The sequence below is a fragment of the Hypomesus nipponensis genome, chromosome 1 (assembly GCF_054491055.1).
Source record: "Hypomesus nipponensis isolate SF chromosome 1, ASM5449105v1, whole genome shotgun sequence".
Lineage (NCBI taxonomy): Eukaryota > Metazoa > Chordata > Actinopteri > Osmeriformes > Osmeridae > Hypomesus > Hypomesus nipponensis.
Genome location: NC_140361.1, coordinates 11,547,455 through 11,572,692, shown reverse-complemented (window position 1 = coordinate 11,572,692; position 25,238 = coordinate 11,547,455). Strand labels below are relative to the sequence as shown.

At 44.5% G+C, this 25,238-nt stretch overlaps 1 protein-coding gene and 1 long non-coding RNA gene across 3 annotated transcripts in view; both read right to left on the bottom strand.

Annotated features, from left to right (window-relative positions):
* LOC146302557 (ecto-NOX disulfide-thiol exchanger 2-like) overlaps positions 1–25,238 on the bottom strand; it is a 79,438-nt gene that overhangs the window by 46,513 nt on the left and 7,687 nt on the right. For both annotated transcript variants that reach the window (XR_014747699.1, XM_084692206.1), the window contains exon 2: positions 7,909–8,052. Coding sequence is in view for 1 of the 2 variants with exons in the window: in XM_084692206.1 (XP_084548332.1) it covers positions 7,909–8,052 (144 nt within the window). In the remaining variant the exon portion in view is untranslated. The remainder of the gene's footprint in view (positions 1–7,908; positions 8,053–25,238) is intronic.
* LOC146302558 (uncharacterized) lies at positions 1,329–4,628 on the bottom strand. Its single transcript, XR_014747800.1, has 2 exons — positions 3,138–4,628; positions 1,329–2,608 (listed from the first exon to the last, which is right to left on the bottom strand). It is a non-coding gene; the product is annotated as an uncharacterized LOC146302558 (long non-coding RNA).

Below are 25,238 nucleotides of genomic sequence, written 5' to 3'. Positions count from 1 at the left end.
AGAGAAACAGACACAGAGAGAGAAAGATAGAGATCTGAAGGCAATTGGATGAGTCCAGTATAAAAAGTATTTTCTATCTCCTCAGTCAGACCTCTGCTATTCCAGCAACTTCCTTCTCATACATATACAACATTAAAAGGAAATACCAACAGTAAAAAACTCTTAATATGCTAATAGAGACTTTTTTGACATAACCCCTGAGGCCCCCCTGTCTGTTTAAAGGCTGAGATAAGCTAGTGGCACAGTGCTGAATTCCATCATTTGTATATGGTCCTTTACACTTCCTTTGTAAAGTCAGATCCAATTAGAGCAATGGTGGAGGTGACAGTGTGACCGTCGCTGGCCCTTAGAAACCTCTTTTGCTTTGATTCAAATGCGGCCAGAAAGAGCCTGGGGTGACTCCTGCTGTTCTGAGACTAAAGCTGCCGTTTGGTTCACTTGGGCAGTGAGCTGTCAATGGGAGATGCATAATTCAACTGGCCGGCCAATCAGAAAGAGTGTTACTCTTCTGGTGTTTGGAGCTTGTCTCTAACAGAGGCGTAAATCCTCCAGTTTCTGCTCCCTTAATGAATGACACTGGGATAAAACGACAAAGCAGCCTTTGCATTTGAAATTGAACTGTGATTCCTGATAGCTCAGGAATACTTTTAGGGTACTGGCAAAGGCTTTTGACCAGGAGGAAGGTTCAGATTCTATTTCACCCAACCTAGGGGTGGGGGCTGGGGAGGAGGGATGTTGAATTACTGTTGCAGTTGAGGAGATCTGAGGAAATTGAGGGATGTGGTTCAAACCTTCTAAACATCTCCTTCAACTCTGACATACACTACCACTCCCATGATTTTTGCCCCTGAAGCTCTCGGCTAGTTTCCGTCTCAAACCTCCTCATTCCTTTCTGCTCAGCCTAAGCAGTGGACTGGTCCATGTCCAATGTTTGATGTGGAGGACATTTCTCATCAACATACCATAAACCACGCTGAAGGTAACAGTAGAACTCAGGTCTCTCCACTTCATGCTGCAGAACATGTCAGACCAGCTGAGGACGGATGGTTTAACGGAGCGTTTCACACAGAAACACCTCTGCTCCCTTTACCTCCTCCCCAGTCTCACCCCCCCTCCATCTCTCAGCTCAAAATCAGTTCTTCCTCCAGGCTGAAAAATGACCAGATAACCACCAGACGACTGATCCGGGCTGGACTGAGAGACATGTTAATGTTACAGTAAAAGACTGTAATGACATAAAGCGCCTCAAACAAGATCAAATTAGAAAATGGCTTTCCAACAGTCTCATAATGGGATCATTCTTTTATTTCAGTCAAGACAATCACGTATTAGATTTGAGCATTTATTGTTACATGACATGGACATGTAGATTTACTTTGGCGGAGTGGATGATCTAAGGGAAGCACTCCCTGCCTCCTCGATGCAACACATACATCCATGACATATGAGGCAGGGAGCAATAGAGATATAATCCCCCTGTTGGATAGATACACAGACAGCATGGGGGAGAAGGGGATGGTGGAGGGTGGCAGCAGCACTGATCATACAACGACCGGGGTGATTGTGTGCATATCCGCACGTCTTTTAAAGACGCCTTATCGGACGTGGCCCAATGGATATGCGCTGCTACATGGGTGTGGTAGTGGGTGGAGTAAAGGAAGGTGGAGTAAGACGCCTTACGTCCCCGATACCTGACTGACGCGCGCTGCCCGATTGCCCTGCCAGAACTAGCTGCGCTTATGAAGTGCCTCAAACAAAATACATTTTAAATTGTTTTCCAAGAGCTTCTTTTGGTGGTACACAATTTTTCTGTGCTAGGTACATATAATAGTCACCTGTTCTTTTCTCCTGAAATCACACCATCGTACTTTGAATGTTAAGCTGGGAACAACACTTTATAATTTTTTATCTACGGAAGAGAAACGTCTGCAGGGTCTGCAGGCATGTAAACTGTAACAGCTCTAGCAATTGCGCTGTACAAAAAATATTGTCAAGGAGTCAAGAAACAATTTTCAAGTTGAAAATTACTTCTTAAGTTTTCGAAGACAGAATTTCAAGAAACTGTTGATAAATACAAAAGAATCTGAAGCTGACCATTACACGGCAGGAAGACAGAAGTGATTCAGCGTCTCCAGTCCTGCAGGGCGGCCATGTTCCCCAGGCTGATAGATGGAGGGAGAAACTCATCACAGCTCTAATTGTTTATCTCCCCTCCAGTGTTGTGTCTGGGTGGTTGAAGCAACACAGCCATCTCTTCTGATCATGTAGAAAACAAACAGGGCTGTAAGAGTCCAGACAACCTCATTCTTCTCCTCATACCAACCTCTACAACTAGGGATGCACTGATAACAAAAGTCTTCTCTTCTTGAACTGCTGGCCGATTCATCGGTGCACCCCTACCTACAACTCCTGCAGCTTTAGAAGTAGCAGAGAGAGGAAGAAAAAGCACTAGTGATGGTAGCATTAGTTAGCATAAGTGTTATCATGCCATTTTGTTCAGTGAGAGTGAAGTCTGTGTCCTCTGGCACTCTGAGCTTCTCAGATCCTATATTCATGTATTCAGGATGGAGAGAGCTGAGACACTGCAGCAGCCCAGGGCTCTGCAGTCCTGAGAGGAAGGATGGAGAGAACAGAGTAAACAAGACATGGAGGAAGAGAGAGGAGGGGGGTATGGCAAACCCTAGCTTCATCTCTGCATTGATGAATCCATCACCACTGAAAGGCTGGGGTGTGACAGCTCCACGCAAACTAGCGTCAAAGTTAAACTAGCGTGAAAGTTAAACTAGCATCTGGTCTTCATGACCCGACTGGAACCACACAGTCCCTTTCACTGCATTAGTTCATATCTTAGTTACAGACATTGTTTCAGTGTAGTACAGAGTGGACCCAAAGTCAGAATCTAAGATCTGTAGTATTGTAAAGGTTAAATAAAGTGCCAGCTTTCTACAACACAGCACACAAACACACACACAATCCATGTGTATATCCATCTATAATGTATACAGAGTATAACTGAGACAAATTAAATATGTTCTGGTTAAACAAAATATGGACCTGGAATTACCGGCATGCTGCATGTATTAATAAATGAACTGTGCATCCATATGCATACAAATCACATCGGTACACACACTCACATTCACATTCTCATGTTCCGGTTCTGACTGAAGCCTTGGACTCCCTGGAGAATACAGCAGAAAAGGGCTCTTCACAGCCTGTTATGCAGATTCAATCACCCAGCTCTGTCATCATGTCATACACACACACACACACACACAGACACACGCACACACACACACAAGTAGTCAGGACAACACTGCAAGCTCTCAATGTCATTGCATCAGCAAATCTAGCTATACAACATTATAACACATTGCAGCTCCATGAAGATAATGAGCAAATATTAAAATCAATGCATGTACAGGCAGCTGAAAGACTGATACTGCACTGAAGACTCAGATCAATACATCCCAGCTGAGGGACAGACAAAGACACTATGTGTGTGTGTGTGTGTGTGTGTGTGTGTGTGTGTGTTTAAGTGAATGTGTGTCGGGGTGTGTGTGTGCATTGGAACTTTGTCAAATCAGTCAGTGTCAGTGGTAACTCTGTCTGTCACCTCCTGCCTCCTCAGTCACAGAGACGATCACATGCAGCCGTAGATCTGAGCCACTGAGAGATGAGCTTACAGCCTGGCTTTACAGAGAGCCACGAGGACACTCTCCACACAGCCACAGTTCTCTCAGCAACACAGACACAGCCATATATCTCTGTGTATTTCAGACACAGCTTAGCTCTGACAGGTTGAGTGGCCCATTACTTTGCTTACTTTTAAACTGCGCTCCCCATGCCAACACCTGAGAAGAATCCAGGACCTCCAAATCATGGAGACATATGGTAGGCTAGGTGTGAAAGCATGACAAATCATGGAGACATACAGTACAGTACAGTAGACTATCACAAATGAAAGTAACACCTTCTCCTGTGTGATCTATAAAGGGCATGGGTCACACATGCACTCTCCATGAGGGCATGTAGTTGTCCCCAGCAGCACCACTGGCATCTGGGGACATTATGTCTGAGGTCCACATATCTGCAGTGTTCTAACTTGCCCTCACCACACACCAACACTCGAGCCCTAACACACACCACACACCAACCCTCCAGCCCTAACACACACCACACACCAACCCTCCAGCCCTAACACACACCACACACACACCGTCCAGAGCTAACACACACCAAACACCAACCGTCCAGAGCTAACACACACCAACTCCCAGGGCTCTTACACACACCAAACCCCCAGCCCCAATACACACCAACTGGAGACAACACACACCAACTCTCCAGCGCTAACACACAGGCAGACAGCTGACACATTCCATAAGACAGCGGGACAATGTGGGGCTCCACTCATGGAGAAGGAGAAACCCCTTCTGGAGGAGAGAGTTTGGGCTCACAGTCTGATACCAGATCAGACATCTAGGCTTAACCCCCCCACACTCACACTCACACAGTTTGTCTGAAATGAACCCGTCAGAAATGAATCTGTGAACAAATATACACAACAACAAACGCACATAGCGGCTAGACACTGACAGCACACATTTTCAATGTGGCAGCTGACGTGGCATGAATGTGCACATGATCGGTGGTTTAGAACCTCTACACTGTGCCGTCAGGGCAAAGCCTACAGACGTCATATGTAAATAAATGCTCACTGAATGCTGTATGTTAACCCTTGACCAGCATGACTTCCCTGTCGACCTCTGCCAGTCCACCACACAGGGGAGAGACATCACACATGAAGCAATTCAGACAAACAGGAGCTGTAAGCCTTTGCATTCTGCTACTCCCACACACACAGGGTACGCACACATATGCACATACACACACACAGGGTACGCACACATATGCACATACACACACACAGGGTACGCACACATATGCACATACACACACACAGGCTTTCTCCTTTGGGTCTCGAATCCAGTTGGAGAGAGCGTTCCTGTTCAGTCTTTCCAGAGCTCACATCTACATTCCCAGTCATGGGAATCATTAGCATTGTACTCAGCATTCCTCCCCTAGTGCTCACTAAAGCTTATTGCACACACGATTGAATTGGAGAGAAAGCATAACAATTATGTCTGCCATGGCTAGAACTGTGTACCGATGTCTCTTTATACATTATAATTGTCTTTGGAATAGACATGACAGTGAAGTGGTTTATGTCATTCTGAGTTTGAAAACTAGGCTCTGGAATGGAGTCCCAAAGTAAATAGTGGTTTTCAAATGAGAAATGTTTGCTTCAATCCAACACAGCTGCATGGAGTGGTCCCTGATACAGTTATTCATCCAAAGCTTTTCATCTATGTGTGTGAGTGTATGTGTGTGTGTGTGTGTGTGTGTGTATGTTTCAGATGTGCCATATAGTTGGATTGTGTGGGTTGGAAGTAGGAGAAGCCATACTGCATGGACCCTGAGGCTCTGCTTATTATGGGATATTGCACAGCCAGACGTCCTACAGAAACACTCAGAGATAGAGACAGGGGGAGGAAGAGAAGACTTTATAAGGAACAGATATAAACAACCCTTAAGAGTGTTTACTAATGAAAGGATGGCATCGTGTTGAAAAATGTAGTGACTCCATTTTACCAAGCCCAAGGCAGAAGCATAACAAAACATTGAATTTACTCCCTGCATTTCCTCTGAAGCCTGTCTAAATGGGTCACAGCCCATCAATGTACCTCTCAGTACTGGAGGGCTCTGTCATCCAAAGTGTTGAGTGGGCAGGAATTATATTAAACTTAACCTACTGTTATTTGTTAGCTGTTTACTGTAATAGTTGGCCTCATGTCAACCAATAAAACGTCAACTGAAGTTAAATATGATTTGCTTAATTTTAAGAGTGCAAGTTTTATAGTTGATTTTAATAGTTATTCTTATTAGTTTAAAGTGTGAAAGTTAATCACCCTGTACTTCATACAGTTGCAGTGTCTCTTAGGTAGATAAAAACAGACACTCATTAGAGCTGGACTCTACGGCAGCAAGACACTGTTGTTGGTGATTTAGACGAAAGGTAGTTTAAAGTTTGAATGGAGTAAACATCCTGTCAGCAGTAATGTGTGGGTGGTGGAATCTTAGAGCCTAAATAATTATGCCCAACACATACACACAAAAGTACACATACACACGCATACACATACAGTAAAGGAATTTGTGTCTCCTTGTGTGGGGCTTGTTCTCAGTCTCACTAACGGAGCGCCAAACCCTAATGAGATGAATCTATCCATTAGGGCTGTTTAACGAGGGTAAATCCACATGGCTGCTAATTAGTCCTGGCTCTGTCTGGTCTCCTCAGAGGGCTGGAGGACTTCACCAGAGACACCAGAAAACATTAAAGGAGCTAAACGTACTCTGCTCCAGATGCAGCAGATTGTCATCATTTAGCCGTTGTTCCATCATGAGGCTGCTTACTGCTGCAGCAGGGGGGGTGGAGGGCTGAAGGGAAGCATCTCTGTCACTCTGCTGCCCTCATCATGATCCTCTCCTCTGGTGAGGGGTGAACACACCACGGAGGCCCTTCTGATGCGCCACAATCCTCCCCGCTCCCTGGAACCTCCTCTGGTGACACGGCGCTGCACCCAGACTTAACACTTTGTGACAAACTAACAGAAACCGAAACACCACACATTGAACAACCTGCAGTGTCCACACACACATACTTTTCTGCACCCACCGACAGTCAAGGTAGCTTTTCTATGAAGTTTGTCTATACACTGAGTCAGAGTCACTGCTGCAGTCTGTGAAAAGATTATGGAAACCAGTCCTCTCCCTCTCTCCTGCTAAGATGACTCATCCAGCACAGGAGAAATATGACAGGATTCCCTAGAACTAGTCCTTACATGACCACAAACTACATCATGAAAGACATTGGAAATTAACTAAAACACAAGCTTTCGCACTTAGGACAAAAACAACATTGAAACTTTAAACTCCTTCGAACGGTATTTCGAACTCCTAAGTTGAACTACCGTTTTTATTAAACCCAATGAGGAGCAATGAGCTGCAGAGTGGATCGCCAAAGCTTATGTCATGCATTCTATTCTTGATCTACTTGACATGTTGTTTTGAACCTTAATTTACATTCACACTCATTAACTTAACATTTGATTGGTAATGATGCATAATTAGATTACATTTTCAGAACCGTAATTAAAATCAGCTCAATGAGGTTCACTGTAAAGAGGCCTATGCTTAATATGACCAACTAAGATTCAGGTTATAAAGAGTGGTCCATTAAGACAACTAAGTCATTTTGATTAATTAAAGTCACAGAGACAGCAGAGAACAGAGAGCAACACCTCTCTGCCTTGAGGGCCTCTTCACTCAGCTCCTCATGATGCAATTCATTAGAGGCTCTTCCTCTAATTAGGCAAACTGTCATTGATTAGAACTGGACCCACACAGACACACAATTCCATACACAAAGTACAGAGATGCACACAAACCGACACAAAAAAGACACACACACCTGTCGAGCATGTCACACGTGAATCCCACAGGTCTTCGCCTAAAGGCAAGTAAGAGTTTTGATTGGCTAGCGTTGCTGGCATGGTAACAACTGCACCCAGGTGTCAGAACTGCAATCCCAGCAGAACACAATCCCGAGGTTCGTTCTCACCCTGCCGGACGCAGGAAGCTAATGAAAACTAAAAAATACCTTCTTTCATACCAACCTAGCAGGCTTCAAATATAAAGGATTAGAGTCAACCACTACACAGTTATGTGCTTTGGATGTGCAATGTGACTAATAATGATGGTGTCTGTGTTTTCACTGATATGCAGCAGTGTAAGGGCTTCAGAATTCTTGTCAGTATTTGAGAGTACAGAGCGTTCCTGCGGTACCTGGAGGCAGGCTGGGCCTCTTCCTCTTCTTGCTGTTCTCCGCTCCGTTCTCCAGAGGACAGTCGGACACCAGTGGGCCGTTGGAGCTGCTGAACTGCAGGGGCTCGTTGTTGATCGAGGGGTCGAAGGGCAGCGTGTTCAGCCCTAAGAGACACAATACAAAAACGTGCTGTTAGACACAGTGGAGCTCTTCTATCAGCTGCAGCATTTACATACAAACTCCTGGGACTTCATATCTAACACTTGGTGTTGGCCGGTTGAAGGCCTGCCCAGTATAACCAGAAGAAGAAAATACATTTCAAACAGAACTTCAACCATATCATGTGATGCACTTCTATCCCTGTATGTTCCTGTCATTATATATGAACAAAAATGGGATATTGTCAAAAAAGACCGAAAAAGATCCCCCCACACACATACACACACACACACACACACACACACACACACACACACTCAATAAGATTCTATCACCAAAATAGACGGAAGGTTCAGGTGCAGAAGTGGGCCAATCTGCCAAATAGCCTCAGGCTCAATAGTTTCTAAAAACATCTTATATCCCTCTTCCAGTCTTTGAGAGCATAAAGCTCTACAGAGATTAGCTCCATTGAATTATGGAAACAATAATAAAGTGGATAGTGCCCCAAATCCCAGGAAAAATAAACACGTTAAATTGTATTCTGAGTCTAATCAATTTGAGATTTTCTGGTCCAAAAATAACAAAAGGACATTTATTATTCAAAGCGAGGTCTGCAACTGTTCTCATAAAAAATTAATGTCATGTCTAGGTTTACACTTGTTTGTTTGAGTCTTTGTGTGTTTTTCGTTTTTATTTTTTTTGCAGAACAAAAAAGCTCTGAGGATGAATGAAGTGCAGTCAAACCATTCCAACAGTCCATATCAGTCCTACAAAAGATGTACATTGCTCTCATACATAAATGTACAAAAGACACGAAAGAGAGAAAGAGAGAGAGAACTGCATATCAGTATTCTGTTGTTGTGGCCACATTTCCATCACAATAGGAAGCATCTTGTTTTTAGTCATCAGGGATTTCCACATGAAGAGAGGCGGGGGTAAACAACGTGGTCATGAACACGACAAACTGTCGCAGGAAAAGTGCAGAATTGTCTTTTCTCAAACCCAAGGAACTCAACAGGTAAAGGTGGCCTGTGAATATAGATTTAAACAGTGTTTTGGGGTTGAGTCTATATAGTATATAGTATATATATATATATATATATATATATATATATATATATATATATATATATATATATATATATATATATTTAGATTAGATGATGTGCCAATGTGCTATAGGCGAGCATGTGTGTGTGTGTTTGTGTTTGTGTGTATGTATGGTCCAGAGCCAGTGTGTCTTTGCTGGCTCACTGCCTCTGCCTCTCTCATCTCTCTGTGGTCCTCATGTGTCTGCAGCCTGATGGATGGTCTGTTTGAGCTTTCACATCTGGACCAGCCACCGCTCACAGCCACCAGGAGGAGAGGGGGAAACATCCCTCCCCTGACCAACGGAGGGAGTGAGGAAGACGAGGGTGGAGGGCAACCGAAACAGCAGAAGGGTGGAGGAGAGCCGACGAAATGGGAAGAGAGCAGAAGCAAAGAAAGGAAGGGGAAAAGGAGGAGAAAAAGAACCAGGAGAGGAGAGCAGAACCAATGGAGGGAACGACAGCACAGTAAAGAGAGTTAAAAGAGACACGAAACATCAAACAGAAGTGTGCCGGACATGTTACGGAACAATGCATCTATGAAACAGCCACTCTAAGGACGGAGGCTGTTGCACATTAGAGCCGTACAATCAGAGAACAGTAACAACAACACAGGCACAGTAAAACCGGACCAGAGGTACACTGGTTCAAACAATTTAAGGAGGGGAGAGGCAAGTGGAGAAAAGCGCAGTCACCAACTGAACTATGAAGTCATTAAAAAGCAATCAGCTCCCTGGAAAACCAATGTATATACTTTATGCCTAAGTGCTGATGCTAGTGAAAGCAATAACGCTATCAGCTAACACCTTAACAATGACATCCAAACTACTGCTGAGGCTATAGGTAGGACAGTAATGCTGCAGTAATGCTGAGTGAGCATTTGAGTTTGGATTGTAAGCAATGGATCACGGCACACAGTAATATCAGAAGACTGTGAGAAAGATACATGGAAGCTCAATGCTCTAGGTCCTTGAGGACAGAAAGAACGGGACAAAGAGAAAGGGAGAGAAGGAGAGAAGGAGAGGGGGGGAAATAAATTCAATAGTCGATGGAGAGAGTAAAGGCATTCCGAGAACAGGGTGTGTGATCATAGTGATCTCATAAAACCACAGAACAGAATAATAACAGCTCCAACTTCACTCAATAACATTGATTCAGCCCTGTGTATGTGTGTGGGGGGAGGGAGTACAGGTGTGTGTGTAGGTGTGTGTGTGTGAAAGTGTTCAGATGCAGTGTCGGCTAGCCTGTCACAGTAACCCGAGTGCTCCTTGTGAAAGACAGGGAGAACGCACAGCTGTTAGAGAGACCGTGTCTGGCAGGAGGGTTACAGCAAGGCTACACATCACAGTCGAGACCACAATGAACCCTTCACAAAGGGTCTGGAGCATGGTGGAGGAATGTCTCTCTTTTTCCTCCTTTCTCTTCTCTTTCTATCTCTGTCTCTTACTTTTGCTCTCCATCAGTTTGTTTTTCTCTCTGTCCCAATCCCTTTCCTCTTCTTGTACAATTCCTAACAAGAAGTAGTGTTTCATCCCGCTTCTTAACTTATATGTGACTAAATATTTCTATGCAATCTTTATAAATAATGCAGGAAATGAGTGCCTGAGTGCAAGTGAGTATGTCAGTGTCTGTGAGTTTCTAGGTGGTATGACCGTGAGTCAACCATGAGTCTTGCCAGAACAGGAAGAACAAGTGAAGGCGTCGATTAGAGTGTTCATGTGTCTGCGAGGGGAGGAAGACACACAACCAGAACACATCACTGACCTCATGAATTGGATTTGCTTGTCTTTGACTTTTCCGCTCCATTACAAAGTCAAAGCTGTCTGTCCCCTCAGACCTGTGGGCCTCCCTGATGCACACTCATCTCCGTGGACTTGTCTTATTACCCAGCAAAGTGTCGACACAGCACTTCCACCTAGTGTGTGACTGGAGAAGATTCCTCCCTCAGACTCTGGAGGTCAGGTCTGTCTCTAGACGCTGTCCTTTATCCTGCCTACACCACCCAATAGCACATCCTTCAACTCCTTAATATTAAGCAAAGATGCAAAATATATATATAATTTCCAAACAGTCCAGCTACTTAACAAAACCACTTGCAAAGCCAGACATTAAAGATTTCATGTTTCCCAAAAAATCACTATTCACTAGTATGTGTATAGTGAAAGAAAACCCTCCAGACTGTTATGATCCATTGGAGGACAGAAGGGGATCTCTTCTTTCTGATGATTTTATCACATTACTTGAAGCGGTTTGTCTGTGGAATTGCTCCACAGGGAGTCATGCCTTTGTGGTTATCAGCAGAATGAAGTTATGCGACCCTCTGACCTCTCTGATGGTGTGGTGTGATGATGCATCACCTGAATCACCTGCTTCCTGCCTTGACAACAACGACCTGCCAGAGATGGAAACGTTCAATAAGGGTCACATTCTCTACCCAGAAGTCATTAGTGACATGGGCCAGGGGTCATTCGAAACCCCAGAGACCCACAGTACATTTGCTCTCCGCCACCCTGAGAAATAAACAGCACGAGGTTGGCTGTGATTGGTCAAGGTCAGGAGACCTGACTCTGGTCTTGGCCTTTGTGTTGACAGTTGGCTCGTCAGGTGGCCTGGTCCTAAATTAGCCTCCACAGCTATGTTCTAGCTATGTTCCCTATAACACCAGCGCTGCCAGCAGCTATGCTAATGCCTGGAGGGAGAGGATGAAATCCAGTCACAAGGCCTACAAGACTGAGCAGGAGATGAGAGCCAGCAGAGATCAGGCAGACAATGGAAGGGGGAAAGCTCTATTCATAGTCTGTCCAGCAGCCTGAGGAGATCTAGCACATTAGTGGGGTCCAGGGCCCTGGACATTAGAACACCATGCTGACTATGTGGAGTGATGGATGCTCTGGGCAGATGGGTAAACAAGGTGGCTGACTGCTCCAGCTTAGCACGGCAGCACAAGCATGCTAGTCTGCTGTAGAACTCTCGTAAGGACATGACCTGAGCTTTTCAATTAGTGTATTTATGGAAGGAGAGAGCAACATGGCATTCCTCTTCCTTACACAGCACTAATGGTCGAGCTCAGTGTAACAAAGTAGAAGTTAAGGCATATTTAAAGGCTTATTTTTGTTTTCTGAATTCTTGGCATTAAAAGCACAGCACCTAGGAGAACACAAACACAGTAGTCTTCACGTCAACAAACCTTCAATCCATCAAATATTTGTCAGAAAAAATACTCTGGTTATGAATCAGGATATTTGGCTCTCGATGCACAAACGCACTGTGTTTGGCCAATCCCAGCACAGCAGGTTCTTTGTCGAGTGTGAGGACCAAGGTGGACCTGAAAGAGAACATGCATCAATAGCTCCTCAGTTTGCTTCTACAACACCTGCCAGTGTTGAGGAAATGAAAGGCCCCATGTCCAGTCTGGGAACCAACATACCATTAAAAAGAGGACGAGTGTTGCTAGGGGCAAAGACACAACTGACCAACCAGAAACTTACTAAACATGACCTTACTGTGGTCTGACTGATTTTATAAAGTTTCAAAAGAAAAGTTCCCTGCTCTCCACAGACTTCCATGATTGATGCATTTAAAATCCTCCAATGAAAACAGTTAGACGTTAGGAGTTGGAGAAGAGACAGTTAGGCCGCAATTTTGGCCTCGAGGTGATTTCTTCATTCCAGCTCACTAATGAACACAGACAGACACAGAATCACTGAGTGGAACAATGGGGTTGAACACTTATTTGGGCTGGTTTTTCTTCAGTCTTCATCGCATTCCTCCGTCTCCATTTCTGTCCCTCCCTGTCCTTCTCTTTGGCCCTCTCCCCCACCATCACAGCCCCTCCTTCACATTTCAGACATCTGAAACGCCTCTTATCCTGCAGAATGCCGTGGTGACAATTATCAATGGAGGGAGTAAAGATGGCAGCCCAGTGATGAAAGGAAGGGATTGGCTAAACCCTCTGAATAAGAGTATGAAGAGCTGTTAAAAGACTGTGACTGTGGCGAGCTGAGAGAGGAAAGGCCATGCAGAGTATTGGTGTACGGGGTCTCACTGTAACCAGTGGTGACAGGTATCCGTTGGCGACGGCACTGGCTGCTGCAGTTGCTCAGGTTTCCATGGAATCCACTGAGGAGCAGGAGAGTGAAGGTCTCTGTTGGACAAGCTGTTATCCCTGCATTCTACAGGCCAGCAGGATGTGGGAAAGACACTCACCCTCACACACATGCTCCATGCACATGTGCACACACACACTCACACATGCCTTCACACACACAAGTGCCTATGAGCTTACATACGCACACATATATACACACAAACACACACCATTTCAATTTCTATGTCCCTCCTCTGGATCTCTCCCAGACATATGGACACTTGCATGGTAGCAGACACCCCCACATCTCCTAAGACAGCCATGTTGATGTATGAAGATGACACCTTTTGTGTGAAAATAGGCTTAGAGCAGACAAAAAACAACTCCACCTTATTTTTGTTGACATTGGGGAAGATGTCCAAGTTATATTCAAGGTTGCAGGGAAAATGATCATCACACCGTAACATTCAAAAGTCAAGCCAAAAACCAAGGAGACATTGAGGGACTTCTAAATATCTTAAAAGGATTTGATAGTTTTCCTTCTTACTGGAATTAAGTACAATATCACTAAGAGAAAAACTGATCGCTGATAGCTTCATTCTGAGCCACAAGTGGTTTCCAGTGAATTCCCCAAAAAGCCATTAATAAAGGTTAATTATATGAAGAGAGTGATATAAAAAAAAACTCAATTTTTCACTGCTGGGATTTGTTAAAAGTTTGTAAATTCCCTGCTGAAGATGTGACATTTGCGAATAGTGCTAATTTCTTCAATCTCCATGTGTATTTCCAGTTTCACTTGGCTTGGCACTAAATATAGCTATATTTTGCCCTTCCATAATGAGGCAAACATCTCTCTTTTTATCTCTCCCTCCCTTTCCTTCTGTCTTTCTCCTTCTCCCTTTTCTATCTGTCTCTCTCTGCAACATGTTGGTGTCCGGGGTTGTCTGACAACAGACTCGGACACAATAATGTCATCAGTCTTCATTATATCAGTGACAAGGGTAGAAATCCTCATCAGCCACCTCTGTCATTCCTACATGCCTCTGGGAATCCAGTGAAGGTTAATTTATTTAAATCTTTCGTCCACTCATTTCAATTCCATTCAACCAACTAATGAATCTTTGGTCTGCAGTCTAATCAACTATCTACTGTCAAAAGCTGTCATCTCTTTAGGAACACCGTGGCTGTGTGTGGGAACATTCACAGATTCCGTTACACTTGGCAAGGCTGCGTTACCTCTGATGGATAACAATGACTGTGCATGTGTGTGTGTTGTCTTTGTGTGTGTCTGTCAACAAACAGAGAGCTCTGCATGTGTAACTCATGACCAACCTTTCAAATTACACTGCGCAGAGGACGATAAAGTCTGGAGGAAGAAAACATCTCACTGCTGATTCTCCCCCTGGACCTCTAAACCACGGTCTGTCACCTCTCCTCTGCACACTAAACCCTGTCCAGATAGAATGTGGTAGCAGCTATCTCATCATGATATCAGTATATGTAGTCATTAAGTCCTGATGCAAGGAGACCTTGAGGACATGTTCTGCATCATTATACAGCATGGAATGTCAGAGTTATGCCAGCGACAGATGTTCCTATGGATATGACTGTGACAAGGAAACCACGTCCGGTTAATTGTCGGTGAAGCCATTTGGCGGCTGTTTCAGATGGTTTCCAGCTGATGTCAAAGTGCCTCTTTGGTTCCAGTGGTCAGGCTGATGGGAGAGGCTCCAGAAGAGGACAGAGGAGTCAGAACCCTCACAGCCCAGCTGCTTGTGATGGGTCTCAGCCACGACAGGCTGGGTGATGCACAGGTTTCATGTCTCACCGACGGCCCATTCTCTATTCAGGCCTGAAGCACTTCTCCGGCTCCACAAGTCTGCTTCAGTTCTGCTGGCTTAGGTTCAACCATCTAAAACAGCTCTGGACTCAGCTAATTTGAGAAGGGAAGGAGGGAAGGTAAGCAGAGAAGTGTGTGTCTTCAGGGGCTGACCCACTCCAAGAGCCAGACGCTGCTGTAATTTACGATGAGCAGTCTGGAATAACAGCTGGGGGATTAAGGCATGCAGCGCTGACCCTGTGACAGACAGCATGCAGCGCTCACCCTGTGACAGACAGCATGCAGCGCTCACCCTGTGACAGACAGCATGCAGCGCTCACCCTGTGACAGACAGCATGCAGCGCTCACCCTGTGACAGACAGCATGCAGCGCTGACCTTGTGACAGACAGCATGCAGCGCTCACCCTGTGACAGACAGCATGCAGCGCTCACCCTGTGACAGCCAGCATGCAGCGCTCACCCTGTGACAGACAGCATGCAGCGCTCACCCTGTGACAGCCAGCATGCAGCGCTCACCCTGTGACAGACAGCATGGAAGGGAAAGGTGGGTGCTGGGATTGTCAGGCAGTGTTGGGTTAGGAAATACCTCCTGATTTAGACAGAGCTGCTGGACACTGCCTCAGACACACAGTGGACCTTTTAGGACGACAGACATACATCACCAAGTCACACCATCTGCCATTCAAACACTCCATCTCTCTCTCTACCCCCTGCTGTCTTCCAGTATCTCTCTCTCTCTCCTGCTGTCTCCGCTGGTCAAGAACGTCTATTTTGGAGGAGGTCCGGAGGTAAACACTGCTGTCAGACTAATGCTACTCTATTATTTGCATTGCTCCCATTCACTGTTATCATATTCTAGGGTTGACTGTAATGGAGAGAGCAAGAGGCCAGACAGAAACAGAAGCCATGTGAGCTTTCATGACAAGCTGTCATAAGATGCCAGTGTCATGGTGACAGAGGCTCAACATTGTCAACAAGTGCCCTGGCAGGCATTTCTGGCAATACAAATATTCTCACACAATAGCACCGCAATTATTACTGGAAACATGACTGAAAAACAGCCTGGTATTATATGATGCCAGATATATTTTATCATATTTCATATATCAATCGTGACTGCTAGGACATTTTCAACACAGTTTTCACCCAATCACTTCATAGGTTCATGCTATTAATTGATATCAAATAAGGTCGTATCACATAAATTAGACAATTATCTTTCTGACAACCAAGTGAGCATGTTTATTTTACAGAGAAAAGACTTCTGGTCTGTTTGCGCCATTACTACTTGAAAAATGGATTGAAGCTTTGATTATGATCAACCTATATTTTGTGCTCTACTCTGAGTGGTAGTCCATTGCTGGTTGAAAGTGATTCATATTTATTTGAATGATGGTAATCTCCCCTCAATTGTCACCCGAGAATGGGATGGGATTCAGAGATAAAAGGATGTTATTTGGTCCCCAAGTATGTGCAGGTACATTATCGGAACATTGTCCGTAGAGAAGAGTTTCCCAATAATGTAAGGGATGGCAAAATATACCTCCGAACAAATCAGTGAGACTGAAGGTGATGGTTACACAGAGATGAGATGGGCAGGATCTGACAACAATAAACACAATCACATCAAATTATATTCCAACCCCTTCAACATAAAAAAAAACACCATGAAACTTACAAAGCAACATTCTTTCATTGTACAAAATAAAGCATACTGATTGTTTTTGCATTAATGAAAGAAATCTCCCCCTTTTCCCTTGTGAACTAATTAATAACTCTTCCCAGTGACCCTGTTGGAGAGGTTGTCTGTTTACCATCTTATCAGTCTCTGTGACATTCATCTCCCTCCAACCCTTCAATTGAAGAATTTTCTCTTGGTTCATTCTCCATGGTGAGGATGAGTCTGTGATTGAATCGGTCTCCAAATGAATCAGCTCTACAGAGAGATTGCGTCAGGGAACGCCTTCTGGTTTATCTCCAAAAGCCTTCTTTCAAAAGGAGAAGCTTTCTGCTTTGAAGCTATTTCAGGATACAGTTACTGTATAAGCCAGGGGAGACGAGTAGCCAGTTGCCTGCTTGTCATTCTCCATGAGTGTGAGTTCTCCAGTCTGGGAGTCAGTTCCTCACTGTGGAGGCTGATGCTGACCCCTGTCTTTACCATGCTGGAGATACTGTCCATCTGATTAGGCAAGACGCCATGTAACTGTCCCTGGTCCAGAGCTCTGTCTGTGCATGGCAACATGGCCATGTCTGTCTGTGTCTGCTCATTCTCTACACACAATGAAAACAACCATCCCACCAGCTTCCAGAAGATCACATGAGCCTACTATACATGAGACAGTGCTAATGTATAGATCTTTGTGACAGCAAAGCTCAATGTCTATTGCCTTTGTTTTTGCAGTGGAGAGAACAAGGATTCATGTTTGGGGCAAAGTGAGGTTTTGAAAACAACAAATTACGTTATTCTGTTGAGTGCAGGATTCTGAAAGGGCAAGTGAGGAATTTAAGTGTGTTCACTTCCATGCCAAATGGATATCCAATGAATAAATTAAAAAGGCATACAAAGTAGGGCAATAAAACTCTGTTTCAAAAAAAAAACTATCTACTCTCCACTTCAGGGGAGCTGGGAGATGGGAGTGATGGCAAAGCAACAAGAGGTCACTGTGGGTCAGATTTAAATGCACGCTCAGTGCACACAGCAGTAAATTGATCTGATTTCAGGTATTCTGAAGTCTTGTGTTAGGATTAATACGTAGTGACACCAAGCTCATTCTGAGTCTATCTGATAGTCATCATCAAGTACAACTCTCATTCACTCCAAAATCTTTGACTGAAAAAAGACAAGAGACACGTGTTATATAATGAGTGAACTGAATTAGGCTTTGTCATCCTCTATATTTCTATGCTCCCACCTGAGGCAATACAGCTTGAACAGCTCTTTCTGACAGAAGGTTGAAAGGCTGACAACATTTGAGGGCATGTTTGTTCTGATAGCAGATATAATCTTTTGAATCCTCCGTGGTCTAAATTAGGTGTATAAAGCAGCTCCTTGTAGCGCTCCAGTGAAAGCCTGTCACAAACACACAAACACACAAACACACAAACTCTCTGGGCTTGAGCAGTCCCAGTCCTCCTGTAAAGACTGGGGCTCTCTCTGCTCCCTCAGTCCACCTCTTCCTTCTCTGGTTCTGACCCAGTAGAGGACTGGTGTGCCACAAACTCAGCATGGAAGGATTGTGAGGTCTAATAACCATCTGTGGGGCTCCAGTGGAGTCTGTTATGCATTCCCAGCTGTTGGACCTTCCCATGTTTCTGCTTGGGCATCTGGTTAAAGAGGGGGAAATAATTAAAACATATAACACAATGGAAACATTACATTATTCCACCAACTTCAGTCCTCTGCTTAATGAGTTATGACGATGGGAACTATTGAACCCAGACGGGAAACGACCTTTCCAGACAGGAGATGGCCACTTCAGAGAGGCCATAACAGTTAAGGACAAGGACAATTAGCCTGTTCATAGATCACAATTTAGACACTCTGGGAGAGGCAACCAGGCCTGCAGACTCTATTCTTCCACATAATAGAGATCTCTGCAAAATACATTCACTGCTCTCCTGACATCATAAAGTTTATAATTGGACAGCCCCCCATTAAACATGATGAAATGTATGGAGCTGATGAGAATGATATGATGCTTCTCTATACTATATAGTCTATAGTGAATCTCCTGAAGAAACTGTTATGAAACTTGAGAAGACAGAAGATGTTACTTCCACGGTCTCTGATTTGGATATACAGTACAGATACAGATGCAATTGCAATCTATGATTTCACATGAATACAAAGTAAGACTCAGGCTCAAGAACAGGCTGCTGACATGGTACAAAACTTTTTTTTTTTTTTTTTTTGGGGGGGGGGCTTGTAGAGTAGTGTACAGTAGCACTTTCTTGATGCTCAGGAACACAAGCTTGTTATTGTATCAAGGAATGGCTCCTCTAAGGTTCAGATATGTTATAGTCCCTCACAAGTATTCCCTCTGTACCCCAGAACAGCTGGCCTGGGTTATTTCTGTGCGCTTGACCAAAGGGGACCACTAATCCTGTTTGAATAATAGGCCAGCCACCCACAGTCCCTGTGCCCACCAAAGGATACCATCAAAGCTCAAAGAGAGAGTCCACTGTCACCATCACAATTCAGTTTGGGTGACATCCACAGCAAATTTCCTTTTGGGCTCACTCCACAAAAATGGTTTCTTGGATGGAATGTCAGTTTAGTTTTTCTAGTCATATCGAATATGAAATACTAGATAATGTCTTTCCTTCTGTAAGCTTGAACATATTACTTTTTATTCACTTGAAACAAGAATGCCCAAGGAACCAAATCAGTGGGTGGTTTGAGGATGAATAATGACTGCACTGGTATTCTCTAAGGCTTTTCAGCTTGGCCAAAAAGCTGTCTGAGATTTTCTTACTAATTTATCGCAAATTCTCAGCAAATTCTCACTTCTGAGGAATTCTACAGGGAGGTGGAGACACTCTAAAATGTAATTGAAGATGTCCTCCAGTTCATTCCCTGCCGCACGGTGTTAAAAGCACACCATAGGAGTTTAGGAGATTGTCGGTGCAAATGAATGCAGAGGCTGATTCATGTAAGAACCCTCGACTAGAGACCTCTTTGCTTCTTTATGACTGTTATAAAGCTTCCCATCTACCTTAGTGCTGGGCGCCGGCGAAGACAGTGGGAGATTTAAAGCCAGTCGCTACCCCCAACGACTTGACAAGGCAAGGAGGAAACAAGAAGGAGCAGTCTGTCCATCTGGGACTGAAGTACCAAATTGTGGTGTCACTGCTTTAGGAGAGTATCTCCCTTTCTCTCTGGCAAACACACACTGTCACACTACCAGTGAGGTCACCAGCTTCATACAGACCCATCATGGGTCACAAAAGAACACTCTCAGTTATGGATATTGATATCTCAAGTGTATTCTATCTGGGGACTACTCAAGTTTATGAACTTTACATTCTGAACTTTACAACACTAACTGAAGAAGGGGGCGTAAGCAAACCATAGGGGGTCAGAATCAAATGGACGAACAAACACATAGATTATGGCTAGATTGTGTTCACAGTCACAGGCAATACATCCCAAATGTATAGCCAATACCACCAAAGTGGGCCAGAGAAGGGAGAGAAAGGGTATATAACATGTTTTACTAGGGCCTATATAAATGCTTTAAAAGAACCCAATCAGGTTTCAACATAAGAGTGTGCCAACAGCAGTGGAAGAGTCAATTTGGAACCAACCCAGTCTGCTGTGGTAAAGGAAAAATCTTTAGTACTATCACTGGGAGAGAGTAGTTCATTCATTCAGGCAATTAAACTACAACACATACAAGTAATACATGATTTTATGTCTGTGAATGATAAGACCTTATCAAGATGAGAGAACTTCATCAAGGGAAGCCAAGTGCTGTGACAGGATTCCTGTAAAGATGATTAATTTTGAGGTTGAACCTGATGGACAATAAGACCTTCGGCCCTTCAGGCTGTCGTGAGAAAAGAAAGGAACAGAAGCACTTGGCATCTAGTGCCGGCTCCTGTTTTTAGAAGTGGCGCTGAGGCAAAAGCTAAGATAATTAATAGTGACAAAAACACTGCTAAATAAGGAGATGGCACGGAGGCCTGTCAGGTCTGTGCACTCTCTTTTTTTTCTCCCAGCTTGCTAACATCTTGATGAGTCACATCAAGCCAACACCAGAAGCACCAGAGAAGCGTGTTCCCTGACGAGAAGCAGTCCACCAATGTGATCGACAAATGCAAGAGGCAAACGTCTGGGCCAATTAAAGAGAGAGAGCTGCCGCAGAGCTGGTGCTCTGGCTAAGCTGCCAACATGGAGGTGGGGAACTCTCTGACTCTTACGTTGATGCGGTTGTAGAGCTGAAGACCGTTCCTTGATTCGGACCACCGAAATAGTGTCCGAATCTATACACTTCTGATTCTTGATCTTCTGCTGTGCTATTTGTACATTGCTTTGGAGAAAAGTGTCTGCTAAATGAAAATGTATTGTAATTTAAAACCACCTGTCCTGGTAAAACAGGGACTAACCTCCCGTAGCACCTTAGTCAGACCCAGAAGTCTCTGCAGCCAATCACAGTGTCAAGCCTAATTTACCATCCAATCACATTACTTTCTCTGCTTGTTAAACCTCTACAGCGCCACATGAGTGAAAGTCAGAGAGACAGATGACCAACTATGGCGAGTTTATCCAGGGCCAAGTTAGAGAAGATAGAATTGTTCAAATATAAACACAACTTTGTACCTTCAAGCATCTCCTTCTCCTGCTCCTTCAAGCAGTCCAGATTAGACAAGCATTGTGTTACTCATGCACTGACACTTGGTCTACCCAAATGCAGTGGAAATACCACATTCTAATGAATGAATTATCTCACTCAATCGCTCAATTGCTCCTCTGCGTCCCCCTGTCCTACTCTATGACTGGCAGTAGAACCAGCCCTCTCTCTGTCCTCCAAACCTGTTAGAGGGGTGGTACCTCCATACCTCCCTGTCTCTGCTCTGCTAATGAGGGCCTGGCTGAGATCCTACCAGTAACAGCTCCGCTGTTCAAAAGCCTTTGTCAGGTTTGCTCCAGGGGGTATTTGAACAGCCAGCTCCCATTGGAACAAGTGCTGCCCTGAGAAGCCCTCACAACTCCACACTGGCCTGTTTACCTGCAGGCTACATGTCTGCCCACTCACATCAATGCAGACCCACATTCAACCACGTTGTGTGCCCTCCACACTCCTTCAAAGGAGAGTATTGGAGACCGAAAAGAACAGTTGAAAGGATGGGCAGAGGACTTAGGTGCTTTGTTATTCTGCAGAGGAATTTCTAGGTATACTGCAGAAGAATTTCACTTCATTTGTACAGTAATGGATGTGTAAAAAACAGTACAGGACAAACAATATCTATCATTAACAGTAATTTATGTATTTTGGAAGTGCAAACAATTTGAATGTCCCAGTTTTGAGCAACACAGCAACCCTCCAAATTCTTGCATCTAACAAACAAATGACGACAACAAAGCTGGATAATTAGGCAGCTGCATGAAAACACTTTAAGCTGTTCATCTCCAGACTGGACCAGAGCCTCATATTTCACTGAAAGGATGCCTGAACCAATGTCACAACCCCAAATCTTGGATTGCCATGACAGCACAATGACCTGGCCCAGATCCTAATAGGGAGAACAGCATGAGAAGGAAATTTGGATAAACAAGCTGAATCCGCTCTATTAACACAGCAACCAAGGGTTCCCCTGCCACTCTGACTTTAATTATCTGGTCTTACAGGAAGATTAGAGCAGAGAAACACAAACAACAAGGGGAGGAGAGAGAAAATAACACACAGCCAAACTGGGTCTCCACTGTTAAAGTACCACAGCCTCAGACACTAAATAGAGGAGAACCACAGTCTTATGGATCATGCCCAGGACAGCGCTGCCGTGTCTGAGCTTTAACAGTATCTCTGTCTGTCTGTCTGGATCTTTCTCTCCCCCTTTCTTTCTCTCTCTCTCTCTCTCTCTCTCTCTCTCTCTCTCTCTCTCTCTCTCTCTCTCTCTCTCTCTCTCTCTCTCTCTCTCTCTCTCTCCACCATCTGTCCCTCTGCCTCCGTCACACTACCAGTCAGACAGGCAGGAGGCTGTGAGCCATCACAAGGCCAGAGATCTGGGCAGAGGGAGGACATGGTGGAGGAGGAGTGGGATGGGGAGGGGGGAGAGTGTGTCTTCGTAGGAGGGAGGAGGGGGGGCGTCTGACTGTGAGCACAGACACGGAGTGCAGCACCAGCTGTAGCCCCCCCCCCCCTCACACACCTACACCTCCCCCCCCCTGCACCCCCCCGCTGAGGGGTGCAGAGGAGGAGAGGCAGATCTTCAGGGGTCCAACGCTACCCGACTATTAAACTTTAATCCTTGAAAGCAGGCTAAAGCAAATGTCACAGCGGAGGTGATTGATGTGGACCTGTCATACCCTCAGTGGAATGTGTACACACAGATCCACAAGAAAAAACAAACACGCAAGGTCATCTGCAAGCTGGCAGATGGCACTTGATTATGGGACAGAATGCACGGGGTATGATATGGAAATGGCAGCTAATTAAATTGTAAAAATCTGTATGAATACTGATGCAACGAGTTTAAATTGATATAGCAAGGTGAGATGAGTGTGTGTATGTGATATGACAACTGTAATGTCTCTGCCGAGGTAAGAGTAAGAAAAACAAAACATTTTAAAGGGTTTCTGTAATGAAATCTCCAATCCATGCAGGGAACGGCATCATACTGAACTCAAGAACTTATGAAAAACCTATTGAAATTCTGCTACATTTGATCAGTCCCGTCAGGGAAAATACAACACATTCAATAGTTTTGTCTTGTGATCTTTGCATCATACAGTTGTTATACATGAGCTGAACCCATGTACAGCTTTAACGCATTTCTGTTGAAATAGTATGACCCTGTTATTACAGGGCACAGTTGTTTTGCACGGTACACAGTGTAAATCCTACCGGAGGGTAGGTGAGTGGAGATTGTTTAGTTTCCCTCCGCTCTGAGCATGTTCCTATCAGCATATGGGGTCACACCCCCACAGTGAGACTGCCAATCCCCTAAACCGGTGGGTAGCGTCACAATTTGAAACAAGTGTCTAACAGTCTAGCGATGTTCCCTCTGTCATCCCTCCATCATCCTAGGTCTTCCCTCCATCAGCTGGGGCACTCCTCCATCATCCCTTCTGGACTGATCCATCAGCCCAGTAACAGTCACAGGCTCCAGTGGCCTTCAGACAGGAGATTTATCACTCAGCTGTTGGACAAATCTGGCCCAGCATAGACAGTAGGCCACAGTACAAAGGGGTTACACATGCTCATAGCTAAATAAAATACATCACTTTGTTTTATTGGACTGGATCCATACATCTTTGAAAAGTCACAAGTTTATCTTCAGTCCAAGGACACAGCAAGGATAATATTGAATAATGTGTACAGTATGTGCGGCCTCAACCCCTATCTAATAAACTTCTACCTTAACTTTGGTGACACAAACTTTTTCAATCATGATTTAAGTATCTGCTCTCTAAATATGAACTCATCTGAAGTTCATTAGAAAGTCGTGGCTATTTAAAGGACGGTAACTCTATATTTCAGATGATCATTGCTGTTTCTCTTGGCATCTAGAACATGAGTACCCACTTCACTAATCTGAAAACCTTGTTACTTGTTTTCCCACAAAAACCTTAATGAAACCTGCATGTGACACAGGCCACACACATACACTTCAAAGCCCTAACTGAGCGTCAATAATCACCCCACAGACATCTAAATCAACGACAGCATTTTAGAGAGACGTCCTGAATACAACAATATCAGTGAGCTTCAGATAGCAGACTACCGTCTCTTCACAGATGTCTATGAAATGTTTCCATTGGCCAAATGAATAGAGATGAACCAATTGGTAGTCAGTTCTGCTGGGCTGGGCTGAGCTGAACACCAACATAGTGCCCTTGGAGCCTGGCCCAGTTCTGTCTCTCGGAGGCTCTGGGCCAGCGAACTCGCTAATACGCTAAAGCTAGCACTGCAGGAGAAACAGAACATATTTCAACCAGCATATGGGAGATCACTGGTGCCCAGAATAAGCTGGCAACTGATGGTGCCCTCTGTACCTGCAGAAAACAATTAATCCTAATTTCTTTGCCTCGTTGACTACTGTTTGGAACCGTGTCAGCAATGCGGAGAAGGGAACGGGAGGTTAGAGGGAGGTCTGAAAAACTGAAAGGCACAGCAATGTTCTTTGACATCTTACTCTTACCACACACCCGCTTGTCCAGTGACCTTTGAATGACCCTGGGGGATTCATATTTCTCCTGGCTGAGTAAAATAATGTTACATAGAAGAAAAAACAACAACAATGAGGGCAGAAATGTTCTGGCCTGCACACTGACTCTTCTTCTAATCGTCAGAAGGGCTGAGAGGACAACAACAGCAGGCGTTTTATTCTTTCAGTGAAGCCAGGTGAGTCAGGTGGCTGAGCGGTTAGGGAATCGGGCTAGTAATCTGAAGGTCGCCAGTTCAAATCCCGGCCACACCAAATGACGTTGTGTCCTTGGGCAAGACACATCAC